Raw genomic sequence first — 14,071 nt, forward strand, 5'->3', positions numbered from 1 at the left:
TTTGTGTGTGCACACTGGAAATTATTTTTATTTTCATCCTTGCCTCCGATGAGAGGCGGCAAAGCCAGAAAAAGATGAGAAACTCGGTGGCTTGTACAGAAATGGAGAGCAAAAGCAAGCGAGGGCGAGGAGAGCGAGGAAATCCTCCTCCAGCCTCGGAGGGGGTGTCTCCCCCAATACCAGCGCCCTCCCCCCGGGCTCGTGGGGCGGGTCTGGTTTGTTCAGCAGCAGCAGCGGCGGCGGAGACGACGGCGGCAGCAGCCGCCCCGGGGCTCAGCCACGGCCTCTTGGCAGAGGAGCTGCGGGGTCTTGGGCTGTGCGAGGCCCAGGGGAGATCCAGCCGCTGCCAGGATGGAGGAATCGCCGAGCGGGAGCCGAAGCCACAGGGGACGGATTTCCTCTTCAGCTCAGCCCTCCTCCCTAACGCTGGCGCCTGGCGGGGCCTGCACGGCTGGCTCCGAGCGTCAGCGAGGCGGGAGAGGCCTGGACCTGGGACTGGGGAACAGCAGCCGGCAAGCGAGGCGGGCACAGCGGGGTAACGGGCGAGCAGAAGCCGCGCTCGGGAACCGACGCCGCCTCGGTCGCTCATTGTCTCTCCCCTTCCACCCGGGGGGCAAACAGGAAGCGAAGCGCCCGGGCGAACGAATGACGGGCTTCCCAGCCAATGAGAGTGACCGGCGGGGAGCGTAGTGGCGAATGAACGGGGAGAAGAGGGGCGGGATTTCCGGGCGGGCTGTCACCCTCTTCCCCCCTTTCGGGCTAGAGGCTCCACCTTTTGTGTTTCCCGCACAGTCAATCAAAATAGGAAAAAAAATCCCCCGGACCGCTCCGGCCGTGTCCGCCGCCGCTTCCCGCATCCTCTCCCGCCGCCGCCGCCTCCGCTCCTCACCATGTGTAAGGCGGCGGGGAGTCCCGCCTGAGGTGCCCTAAACACACTATGACCGGTACGTAAAGCAGAGTGAGCGCACTCCCCGCTGCCAGTCCCAACCACCCCGGGGCCGCCACCGCCGCCGCCACCTCCGAGTGTGTGTGTGAAGCTGGGAAGTGTGAGTGTGTGCCGGGCAGGGGGGGAGGGCACAGCCTCCCTCTCTGCTTTCTCCTTTCCCCGGCCACCGTCTGCTCCTAAGAATCCCGTGTTCCCCCAACCCCCCCCCCCCCAAGCGCCGTCCCAAGCCTGGGCCCCGAGTCCCGCTGGGAGCGCAAACCTCCGGTGTGCGTGAGGGTGACCGACCGTGCGAGAGGAGAGAGCGCGAGTGAGAGCGGCGAGGAGGGAAAGGGGAGGAGAGGAGAGGAGAGGGGGCAGGGGCAGCGCGGGGAGGAGGAGGAGGAAAAGAGGAGGAGGAGGAGGAGGGTTACAGGCAGCCGAGGCGGGCGGGGGGAAGGGGAGGAGGGAGGGAAGGAAGGAGGGAGCGAGCCACCAGCACGGGGGGGTGGGGTGGTGGTGGGGAATGGGGGAGAAGGAGGGGGAGGGGAAAAGATTTTCAGTCTGGGCTTACTATAGTAATTTCTAGCTCTCACCGCCCGGCCCCCTCCCCCTTCCCTTCCCCCCTCCCCCTCCCGCGGCGCCTACAGCTCCCGAAAAGCCTGTGAAACAAGAGGAAATGGCTGCCTTAGACGTGGACAGCGGCGGCGGCGGCGGCGGCGGCGGCGGCCACGGCGAGTATCTGCAGCACGGAAATGGCGCGGCGGCAGCGGCGGCAGCGGCGGCGGCCCAGGTAAGGAAGGAGCTCCTCCGGCCCATACCCAAACTCCCCCTCGCACTCTTTTCTCCTCCCCTCGCCTCTCCCCTCCCCTCCCCTCTTTTCTCCCTCCCTCCTTTCTTCTCCTCCTCCCTCCCTCCCTTTCTCCCTCCTGTGCCCCCGCCCCCGCCCCCGAGGAGCTGGCCCGCCCGAGGCGCCGACGCGCCCTGGCCCCCTCCCGCGCCTTCTCTCCGCCCCCCCTCCCTCGCCTTCCCTCGCTCTCCCCTCCCCCTCCCCGCGGTGCCCTCCCGGGGGGTTCCGGGCGGGCGGAAGGTAGAGGCCTGGGCGCGCAGCTCGCAGCTGGTGGGGTGTGTGTGCGCGCCGAGAGCGAGAGCGAGAGCGAGAGGGCGGGCGGCCGCTGGAGGGACGGAGTCGCACTTCCTGTGTGAGCCGCGCTCGGCTGTAACCGCCACCCCCTCCCCTCCTTTCTCCTTTCTGAACCCGCCCATTGGGGGTAGGACACTCAGCCGTCACCGCTCGCTCTACTGGCCGCTACCTGCAGCAAGATAGGGCCGCCATTGCCCGACGACGAGGAGGAGCCGGCCGCCGCCGGGAATCACCCCGCCGGGGCGGTAAGTCGGGCGCGCTCGGCCCTGCCCCTCCCCCAGCCCGCCTCCCCCCTCCCCGCCCCGGCCTGCCCGGGGACCCCCCCGCCCCCCGCCCCGGCCTGCCCGCCGGCCCCGCGTTTTCGTCCTGGTCTAGGGAGCTGGAGAAGGTAGGGGAGGGAGCCGTTTTGTTTCCTTTTCCTCCCTCTCTCTGCTTAAATCAGGAACCAGCCTGGGCTTCCCCCTCCATTGTCACTGCAGCACCTCGCTGGGAATACTCCACAAAATGAAGCCTGGAAAGGCGGGTGGGGAAGAGGACTCACTCCAAAATGGATGTTGGAGCAGTTCCTCGCAGTGCTGCAAACTCCATCGCCCAGCGCTGTGTGCTGATGCATTTGTCGGCCAAAGTAGCCTCCACAGAGCGGAGTCTTTGTTGTTCCCTGGCTTTTTTGCATTTGGGGCTTTTCCTGCTGGAGGGCTAGTCGATTTCACTGTCTTGATTTATAAATCGTAGACAAAGTTAAGGCTTCCTCTTTGTGAACGTTTAGACTTGTTTTGCTCTCTAGAAGAAATGCAGCTTGCTATTTGGTGATCAAGCACATTGTTCGATTCTGCCATTTGCATACCTGCAACATAAGTGGAATATTCACGTGTGAAGGAATGATGAAATTTAAACATCAACTTACTAAGAGGATTTGACTTTAGAGATTTAATGTAAACAGCCACAATAAAATGGAGTATTACATTTGAGAATTTTTACTTCTGTGCATGTTAATCTATGCCTATGATTTTGTCTGCCAAAACAAATCACATGTCCAAACCTGGCGCTGCATTGATCGTCGTTTAGGATAATTAGGACTGCCAGTTTGACAGATTTGATTGGACTATTGTGATGTTTTCATAGTATTTTGGGTCTCATTAGGGTGGGGGTAGGGGCAGTCTGAATACTGGTAAGTTTAGAATGAAGGTCCATTGCAAAATTAACTGGAAACAACTTTTAGAACACTTGAGGCAAATAGTATTTGAATTACATAAAGCCTTAGGATCAATGAATGTTGCTATTTTAGTAACTTCAGTATATACTACTCATTACAGTTCTGGTATTAACCAACATTCTTTGGTTATAGTGAGTGTGGCAACTAGTCTATTCGTATTTTTAAGATATTTTGATTATCCAATTTGTCAATAAATACTTGCTATGTTCTCTTATGTTTGTATTTAAGGGACTTTTATAAGATTATCCAGTTCAGTTTAAGATTTCTGATTGTTAAATAGTTTTTATATTATAAATGTGCCAAATTATACCCTAGAGAGATTTGAAATACTTTGCTAAAGTGAAACAAAGGATTCCACTGTGCTTTTAAAAAAATACAATTTTAATGCACTAAAAGTGAAATTTAAAGTTTTTTTTTGTGCCAAGAATAATAGTAGATAAATTCTCCTTTAAAATGATTTGAAATACAGTTGTTGTGTGGTAAGTTAAATATTGATAGTCTCTCTGATTTTTAGGTATCAATAACTTTATTCTGTTTTACCATCCTCCAAATAATACAAAAATGGGTCCAACAACTAATAGAAGACTATTGTAAAGTAAAATTGTGAAATTGATTACTCTTTTAAAGTAGAACACAATTTTTTTTTTTAGTTGGAATTTAGCAAGCTTAATATTATTTCACAGATGGGAGATTGAGTAACCATGCATGTATATCAGTCATACAAGTAGAAGGATTTTGTGGCAGGGAAAAAACTGATACCTCTCTGCTTCAAGTCTTTCAGCTCCTCCCTTGGGCTTCTTGATATGTACTGTTAGTAAATTTCCTGCCAGGTGAATGTAAAAAAGAAAGAAAAGTAATTTTTGTTTGGGACATGTGCATAAAAAAGTTTTATTTTGAGTAAAATTTAAGACTGATTTGAATATCAGCCTTAGGAAAAATACTTTTGTACTTAAGAAATGAATTTCAGACTTCTTTTTTTTTCCCATAAAAATCAGACTTTTTGGTCCCATGGTCAAATGTATTTTTTTATTTAATAAACTTTTATTGCCTAAGTACTTTAAAATTTTCTGTCAATATGAAAGATAAGTAGCTTATTAATATACTTTAGAAACCCATGTGCATAATTTAATTTTGCTAGGTTAAATATTTAATATTTTGAAGGGAAAAAAAGGTGTTTGAAAAGCCAGATGTCTAAAGTAGAGTTTTGTCAAGTTCAGTATAACCTGGGTCTCTTGGATCTTCTCCAAAGGGTTTAATTACTCAAAACTAATGTTCAGAAAAAATATTGGTAGAATCACAGATGCAGAGCTAGAAAACGACCTTGGAAATGCTCTAATCAATTCCTTCATTTTCTATATGATACCTAGACCCAGGCAGGAGGTGAAGTACTTGCCCAAGGTCATATAGGTGGTAAGTGGCAGAGCTGAGATGAGAGCTCATGTGGTCTCAATCAAAATCCATTGCTCTTTGTAAATGTGATCTAGGTCATAGAGAAGTCTCAAAGACACTTAGAGCAAAAACTTGGTGCAATTTTGTCTTTATTTTGGTACTTCATTTATTATTATTCACTTTTATTAAGAATTGTAAATCAGGAAGTTGAAAAAGTACCTTATTCACAGCAGTCTTAATTCACATAAATTGCACAAGAAATTTGAGGTTAACATTAACTGTATATATGGAGTATATACATTACTATGGACAAGTAAATATGAAAGATTGCATGACCATGTAAGTAAAGATTTCTAATTTAATTTTTCATTGTTAAGCACAGAATTTCTTAATGAGTGCTTTGAGTAAAAGCTAATGGTACATTTTTAGATTGGTTTTTATAAGAGGAGAACTCAAGCATTATTCTGTTAAAAAGGGGGTGGTTTTATTATCTAATTCATTAAAAATTATATTAAACTAAGCATTTGCATACTCTAATTATTAATAACCAGTTACTTGGAATCTAGTAAATCAACAAACATTTACTAAATGCTTATTATTGTGTGCCAAGTACTGTGCTAAGGGTTTAGCTGCAAAGAAGCAAAAACATCAAAATAGTCATTGACCCAAAGGAATTTACATTCTGATAGAGACAACATTTAAATTAATATCACATACAAGATATATAGAGTAAGGACGATAATCTTTCTGGGGCAACTGGGAAGGCTTCATGTACAAAGTAGCATTCATCTTGAAAGAAGCCAAAAAATTGTTTAAAGGATTTCTAAGATTTGTAGTTGATTGAAATATATGAAAAATACCTCTCCTCCTTCACATTTTGCTGACCTAACATAGGTTTTCATTTCCAGTTCAACTCCTTTTTTCCCCTGTGCTTAGCAACTTCTCTAAAGCAGTTTGAATAGGTAGAGAAGTTAAAACAGTGATTCCCTAATAGATACTGTAGATATATTCCAGGAGTACTGTAAATACTTACAGTACTTACTACTTACAGTAGTCTGTGAGTTCTCTTGTCTGCAGGGAGAAAATCCATCTCCCATCCCATATTTTAATGCTTGGTTGCTCTGGAGAATGCAGCTGCAATGAATTGCCATAGCAACCAACCTAACGTTGGTGCCATCTCTGGACTATCCTAAGCAGTGGGTGGTTGGCTGGCTGAGTATATATTATGGAAGGATGGCTTCCTCATTTAGGATGTTATGAATTAATGGGGTTTCAGAAGTACTAATTTTGAGAAATGGCATCTTCCAATACAGATTTTATTTAAAATTTCTTAAAATCATGTATTAACAGAAAAGCTAGCCCAGAAAGTGTGACAACTTTCCCCTTTGAGGCTTTAAAGTTGTTTTGGTTGACCAACAAGTACATTTTATGCTTGTGGAGCACTAAATGCTTCCTTTTAAAAGCAAACTGAAAAACTACTCTCTTCTTTTGCCTGTGAATTCTCGAACCTATATCTTTTTATTTTGCTTGTTTCTTATGGTATTTATGTTAGTTTATAAAGCATTACACACAAAAGGATTTTTTGTAACTCACTTTTGCAATTCAAATGCAATTAGATTATCTTCAATATCCACTTGAGTTCTTACCTAAGCTATGAAGTAAGTGAATTTCTAGGGCTTGAGGTAGGTGGGGGTTAAATGATCTGTACATGATAAGGTACCAGTGTATATCACTTCCTTTTAGAGTTATGTTTTTAATAAAATTCCCTTTCAAATTGTTTTGGATTACAAAAGTATGCAGTTCCTTTGAAATGCCTAGAGGATTCCATGTGAAGTATACTGAGAAGAACTAATTATCATTTTCACAACTCTTTTTCTATTCTAAATTTATTTAGAGTACTTATCCTTTAGGCTAAGTCTAAAACAGTTAAATTTAAGAGGGGTAAATGCGAAATTGTACATTTGAGTTCAGAAAAATCAATTTTACTAGATTGACAGGGAGTGGTTAGATAGTATTTCCTCTTCAAAAAATACGAGTCTTTTAGTGAAGGGTTAAGTGCAGGATGAGTAAATAATATAGAATGGAAGCTGAGAACGCTTCAGGAAATGGGGAACAAAGATGAGAGTGTAGTCTTTCTTGATCAGACCACATCTGGAGAAGAATTATGCCACATTTTAGGAAGGAATTTCTTGTTTAAAGTATTTTGCATGTGGTTTGTATTTATATACTATATGCTATATGTGTATGTATGTATATATATTTTTATATTGATCTATCTACATACTATATGCTATCTGTCTGTGTGTCTGTCTATCTATCTATCTATCTATCTATCTATCTATCTATCTATCTATCTATCTATCTATATTCTCTCCAATAGAAGATAAATTTGAGGGGTGGTACTATTTCATTTACGATGCTAGCATAGTGTCTTGTACACATTATCCAGGAAGGTGAGTCCCTTATGAATGCTTTTCTCTAAGGAACTGGGTATGATTAACCTAATAGAAGCGATGGTTAAAGATGGGACAGATAAGTATAAAAGTGGACAAAATAGGCATCTTCAAGTACTTGAAAGACTACCATGGAGAAATTTAATTCTACTTAGCTCTAAAAGGCAGAACTAGGAATAGTGGATAGAAATTATAAGGAGCAAATTTAAGCTTGTATGTAAAGAAAACTTTTAACGATTTAAAGCTATCCAAAAGTGAAATAAACTTCCTTAGGGGAAATAATGGGTAGTGAATTATCTCACTAGATGATTACTGGTTGGTTATGCTGTAGACATGGTTTGGAGTAGATGGTCTACAGGGTCCCAAAGTCTGTGAATTAAGGTTGTTATTTTTATAATTTTAATCATCATAGTAGTTATAATTCCCCAAAGTCAGTTTATTTTTAGCATTCTTTGTATAATTTTGTTTATGATAGTCTTACTTGGAAAAATTGTATTCTCTTACCCCATTTGATAATTTTGTTTTCAAGAAATCTTTTTCCATTAGAAAGTTGTAGGTAGTGTAAGTTTGCTTGGAATAAGTTTGGTTTAGCTATCCATGTTTATAGGAAGTTGGTAAATATGTAAAAAAACAAAAAACAAACCTTCAAAAAGGATGTCCAATATTTTCCCCCATGGAAAAAAAGTAAAGATTTCATAATCACTATTTAAAATCACCTTTTTAATAGAAATATTGACTCCTGTAATAAATTCTTAAATTTCTTTGAATAATAAGCCAGGGTAAACTTTGAACATTTTGGTTGAAAGTTAATATTCCATAAGGATATTTAGATAAAAGATTTAGGTAATCTTTTAGTTGATTTAAAACAGATAATGAAATGTAAACCTGGATTGCTACTGTGTAGCATTTGGAAAAGGGGGAAAGTAAGATTTGCCATTCAGATACCAGATATAATGTGTTGTCGCTGACACGTTTTAATTGTTGTCTAAAGTCTTATATTTTTTGTTTGCATCTTACTTAAATATTTGACAGGCGTTTGTATTATTTTATATTTTACTTAACATTCATGTATCATAATCCTCATTAGTGTATGAGATGCTGTGTTTTAATCTAAACTTGATACTTTTCCATTATTTAGCATAGTATTTTGAGTACAGTGTTTAATAAATTTTTATTTGAATTGAATTTAAAAATTTAAAAGATCATTGAAAAACATGGTATGATGAAATATAAAATTTTGGGCCTTCTTATTTCAGTAATAAGGATAATCATTGATTTTTAAGAAATGTTCTTAAACATGATTTTTATGACTTTTCTGGTAAAAGTCATCAGGTGGTTAGTTTGTGTTAGGAAAACTGAAGGGATGTAAATTGAATTCCTTATTTTAATTTTATGAGATATTGTAAGACACATGTGGCTTTTTGATTATTAGATATGAGAAATGAGGACACACTTGTGTATAGGGAGTGGTTTGGCTATCAATCTGTATATATGTTCTCTTAAGCAGTACTCTTTCTCAAGAACTTAACTACCCAGTTTTCAGGGCAAATCTTCTTTTGTGGTGTTTTAGGCCATTCCTTTCTAAATTTCAACATTCTTTGGGAAGAAATACAGGGCAATAGCTAAGATTTTTGTAATACTGTTGCAGATCACTAGTTTTTATCATGCATAGTTGGTAATCTGCTCCAGCCTGCTTTTCATCCATGTTCCCCATATTCCCTTGGCTTCTTTGGAAACCTTGGGGGAGAATCAGGACTACTACTATGCTGTAACCTTTGTAGTTAATTAAATGGAGTAACTATAGGTCACTTACACTCCTTTATTTGAGAAGCCATTAGAAAAGGGTATTTTTATGGATTACTAATAGAGGAGTTAAGTATGAATTTGCTCTAGAATAGCATAGTACTAATATTATAGAACTAATTGAATCACAATATGATCTGAGGACCTGGGAGAGAATTTTGATGCCATTAATAGCATTCCCTAATTCAGTATGAAGTTTTATACTATGTATTGCAGAGCGGTGGGTGAAATAGAATGAGTGTATTGTGTGTGTGGTATATGTGTGTTTTGTAGCAAGAAAACAGTTTGTTTTTAATTTTTCTTTAAAAATTTACCAGCCTTAATATTCTAGTTGTATTTTACGTTCTCCTCCCACAATTTATAGACTTTTTCATTGTATTTTAGTGTACCTTAGATCTGACCAATTAGTTTGAAGATTGCTACTCCAGTAGTGTGGTATAGTGTGGTAGTGTAAAATGACCTTTTATCTTCAAATTTGAAATTCATAGCATTAGTGTACAGATCTTATTTTGATAATTTAAGTAATTGAAGATAAACATGCAATAGTATTTTTAATGTATTTACATTTTCAAAGAAAAAGTCAACGAGCATTTATTAAATACCTACTGTGTTCTAGAAACTACTAAATTTAGGCATAATAAAGAAAGGTAAATGGCAGCCCTTGCCCTTTAAGAGCTCAGTCTGAGAAAGAGAGACAACATATAAACTATGTTCAAACAAACTATATTTAAAATAAATAGAGAATAATCAGCAGAGGAAAGGCAACATTACTGATATTATTAGTGAGATTTGGATTGTGAATTATTTTTTTCAGTAGAGATGATAGATTTGTGTTGAATTATCTTTATAGCCCCTCCTGATCAGTGGCACGTGATAACAAAACTGGTAGTAGGAGATCAATTTGTGATACTTTTTTTTTTTTTCATGTACTATTTATGCATTAAATTCATGACTTTGGCTTTTTTAATACCTCTAGTACTAGCAATTAATATAGTTCATACATTACTACAATTGGCTATAAATTCTATTATGTTAATAGCATAATTTTTAATCTCAAGTGTTAGGATTACTACAATTGTTTTATAGGGTATGTATAGATTGTTGATTATATATGTCATATAACTTTTTTTTTTCTGGGTCCAGACAGGTGACTTGACTTCTGTACAACTAGGAGAAACTCCAAACAGATGGGAGGTTTTGCCTGCAACATCCACCAATATAAAGGATGAAGCTGGTAATATAGTACAAATTTCAGGTACTACCACAGTAACTTCAAGTGGGCAATATGTCCTTCCCCTTCAAAGTTTGCAGAACCAGCAAATATTTTCAGTTGCATCAGGATCAGATTCATCTAATGGTACAGTGTCCAACGTTCAGTATCAAGTCATACCTCAGATTCAGACAACAGATGGTCAACAGGTCCAAATTGGTTTCACGGGCTCGTCAGATAATGGGAATATAAATCAAGAAAGTGGTCAAATTCAGATCATTCCTGGTTCTAATCAAACATTACTTGCTTCTGGAACACCATCTTCTAATATTCAGAATATTTTATCACAGAGTGGACAAGTCCAGGTTCAGGGAGTTACAATTGGTGGTTCATCTTTTCCTGGACAAGCCCAAGTAGTTGCTAATGTGCCTCTTGGTTTGCCAGGAAATATTACCTTTGTACCGATCAATAGTGTTGATCTAGATTCTTTGGGACTTTCCAGCAGTTCTCAGACAATGACTGCAGGCATTAATGCTGATGGACATTTGATAAACACCGGACAAGCTATGGATAGTTCAGATAATTCAGAAAGGACTGGAGATCGAGTTTCTCCTGAAATTAGTGAAACTAATACTGATACAGATTTATTTGTGCCAACATCCTCTTCATCACAGTTGCCTGTTACTATAGATAGTTCAGGTATATTACCACAGAACACCAATAGCTTGACCACTTCTAGTAGTCAGGTACACTCTTCTGATCTTCAGGGAAACTATATCCAGTCATCTGTCTCTGATGAGACACAAACTCAGAATATTCAGGTCTCTACAGCACAGCCTATTGTACAACATCTACAACTCCAAGAGTCTCAGCAGCCAACTAGTCAAGCCCAGATTGTACAAGGCCTCACACCCCAGACAATCCATGGTGTGCAAGCAGGTGGCCAGAGTATATCCCAACAAGCCTTGCAAAATCTTCAGTTGCAGCTGAATCCTGGAACCTTTTTAATTCAGGCACAGACAGTGACCCCTTCTGGACAGATAACCTGGCAGACATTTCAAGTGCAGGGGGTCCAGAACTTACAGAACTTGCAAAACTTGCAAATACAGAATACTTCTGCTCAACAAATTACTTTGACACCTGTTCAGACTCTCACCCTTGGTCAAGTTGCAGCAGGTGGAGCCTTGACTTCAACTCCGGTTAGTCTAAGCACTGGTCAGTTGCCAAATCTACAGACAGTTACAGTAAATTCTATAGATTCTACTGGCATACAGCTACACTCAGGAGAGAACGCTGATAGCCCTGCAGGTATGTATAATTTAACACTTGGACAAAATAATTTAAAAATGTAACTATAGTACTTGTATTATAGACTTGTATGTCTTATGTTATGCCTTAGATGAGGCATGTGATTTGTAATTTATATAAAAAATTATTTTTAATACTTATTGAAATTTTGAAAAAAAGTGATGTATTTAATTTTTTGCACATTGGTAAAATTGATAAATTTCCAGATTGCTTTCTGCTTTTTAAACTTTAAAAATTTTTTCTACCTGGGGCAATTTTCAAACACTGTTAACTTGTGGCATTTGCAGTTTTCAGCTTTATATCTATCTCCACACTTTAATCTGGACTAACAAGCATTCACTGTTTTCCTTTGTACTTCTGTTGGATACCTTGGAATTGGGTTAGGTATTTTTATGAATTACTCTGTTTTTCATAGAGATAACTGTGGAACCTGTGTGATATTGGGGAAAGAACACAGGAATGATTGTCAAGAGACACCTGGGTTCTGACCCTATCCCAGTCACTACATAGCAAGCTGTTCACTTCCCATATGCGCCTCTTTCTTCTAAATTCGGCAAGGTAAAATTAATAGGGATAAATGTCATGCACTTAGGCTAAAAAGACAATTGTGGAAGTATTATTTTGGGGGGCACATGGCTAGAGAATAGGCTATGTAGGAAAAAGACGATTTTTAGTAATAGCCACAAGTTTGGCATAAGTTGGTGATAAATATATCACTGTTCAAAAAGTTAATGCAATCTTGTATTAATCAAAGTACAGTGCCCTGAACAGGAAGGATTTAATATACCATTGTTTTCTATGCTTGTCACATCATGTTTTCAGGATTATATTTGTTTCTGGATCCCATTTTAAGAAAAGTAATTTTGAATTTGAAATTTGAAATGTGTCTTAAGCAGTTAGGATGGGCATATAAATGCAAAATATGAGAAACTGCTGAAGAAATGGAATGTTTCAAACTTGAAGAGATTCAAGAGGGACATTCAGTTCAATAATAAGATAAACATGAAGTGCCTACTGTGTACTAGGCACTGTAACAGGCTCTCAGGATCCAAAAAGAAGCAAAAGATAGTACCTGCTTTGTTGAGATTTGATTTATTGGGTAGAGGGGGTTCTTAAATCAAAATCTTAAGATTGTGTGGGAGGTAAATATATGAATAATCATTAGAACCATCTGAAGATAAAATGAATTCTATTGTTAGATTTCAAGTTTTCCATTCCTGGGAGTATTGAAGCAGAGATTGATCTTTTCCCAGGGATGATGTAGATGAGATTCATGTTTTGGGCAGTATATTGTACTGCCTGGGTCAGAAGGCCCCTTCTGACTAGGATTATAGACAGTTCTTGCTTTATATTAATGAAGTGTTTTGCAAAACTCTTAAAAGAGAACTTACCCATGAAAGTGGGGAAGGGAGAAATGAAAGGGGACAGGAAGGGGAGCATGCACCTGTAAAGGGAGAAGGCTGGACATGGACACAGATGGAAGAGGGCTAACAGCATTTAGTGGGGCTGGGGACAGGCATGCAGTATCTGAGCCAGAAAGAAGACAGACACCCAAACCCCAAAGTCAAGTAGTGGAATAGGGCACAAGACTCCTTCCTTGTCCCTAATGGAGGTCTCAAGCCAAACTCCGTATTCTCTTCTTTTGTTTTCACTTGAAAGTTTTAGATTTTAATTTTTTAGGGTTTGTTTTTTTTTTTTTTTTTTTTTTTTTTTTTTTTTTTTTTAATGTTAAGTGGGGAAGGTGGGAGCCTTAGATCATTAAGCAGAATGGCAGGAGTAGAAAAGAAACTCAATATTGTACATTATGGTTAGCAAGTACTTGAATGCAGATTTCTTTCAGAATTCTTACCATAAAGTCAAATTGGCATAAGGTGAGAGTTGTCAGTTTTAAGTTCTATGACTTAGTACTAAGCTGAGCTTTAGTTTTCTCAGCTGCAGAATTAAGGGGCTGAATGTCCCAATTCTAATATTTTATGATCTATCATTTATAGAAAATTTCTATAAATTTGCCTTGTGGGCATTATATTTGGATAAATCTGTTCCTCAATCATTGTTGTAATATTAGAAATGAAATTCTTTTCTAATAAGTCTTAAAACTAAGTTAAACATTAGCAGGGTCATTTGGATAAATTTTTTGCCAAGTGGTTTTGAGCATTAAAGCGTTACTGTGAAGTTATAGGTTTACATAAGCCTTGATTACTAATACTATTTTTATGTTTAAGTCTTTATAATAGTTATAATATTATACTGGTTTGTGATGGTTTTCATTCATTTGGAATTAGGGTGATATTAATTTGACTTTTAATGGTGGTGCTCTATTGCCATTAAAGTGCTGTATAACTCTTTACATTTTATATTAATTTTGTTTTGGGGGAGAAGACTCCTTTGACAATCAGGTACCCTATGGTGGCAAAAGAACTTGGAGTAGGATTCATTATTCTACACAGAGCACCTTCATATTAGTTGTACTTGGTTAAAAGAGAGCTTTTAAAGAAACCACAGATAACTTCAAATGTATAGTTCTTTAAGCCTATCATATAAACTGAGTTCTTTCAGCAGCTAAACAGTTGTGATCATCTCAGGAGAATTTATTTTTGATTTTAGGAATTTATATTGGTTCCATAATTAA

At 39.9% G+C, this 14,071-nt stretch overlaps 1 protein-coding gene across 1 annotated transcript in view; it reads left to right on the plus strand.

Annotated features, from left to right (window-relative positions):
- Positions 1–806: 806 nt before the first annotated feature.
- Positions 807–14,071, plus strand: part of SP3 (Sp3 transcription factor) — a 45,535-nt gene continuing 32,270 nt past the window's right edge. Inside the window, exons 1-4 of the mRNA XM_074303088.1 lie at positions 807–944; positions 1,573–1,715; positions 2,198–2,311; positions 10,068–11,442. Of these exons, the coding sequence (XP_074159189.1) occupies positions 938–944; positions 1,573–1,715; positions 2,198–2,311; positions 10,068–11,442 (1,639 nt within the window). The 5' untranslated portion in view covers positions 807–937. The remainder of the gene's footprint in view (positions 945–1,572; positions 1,716–2,197; positions 2,312–10,067; positions 11,443–14,071) is intronic.

The sequence above is a fragment of the Sminthopsis crassicaudata genome, chromosome 3, assembly GCF_048593235.1.
Source record: "Sminthopsis crassicaudata isolate SCR6 chromosome 3, ASM4859323v1, whole genome shotgun sequence".
Taxonomy (NCBI): Eukaryota; Metazoa; Chordata; class Mammalia; order Dasyuromorphia; family Dasyuridae; genus Sminthopsis; species Sminthopsis crassicaudata.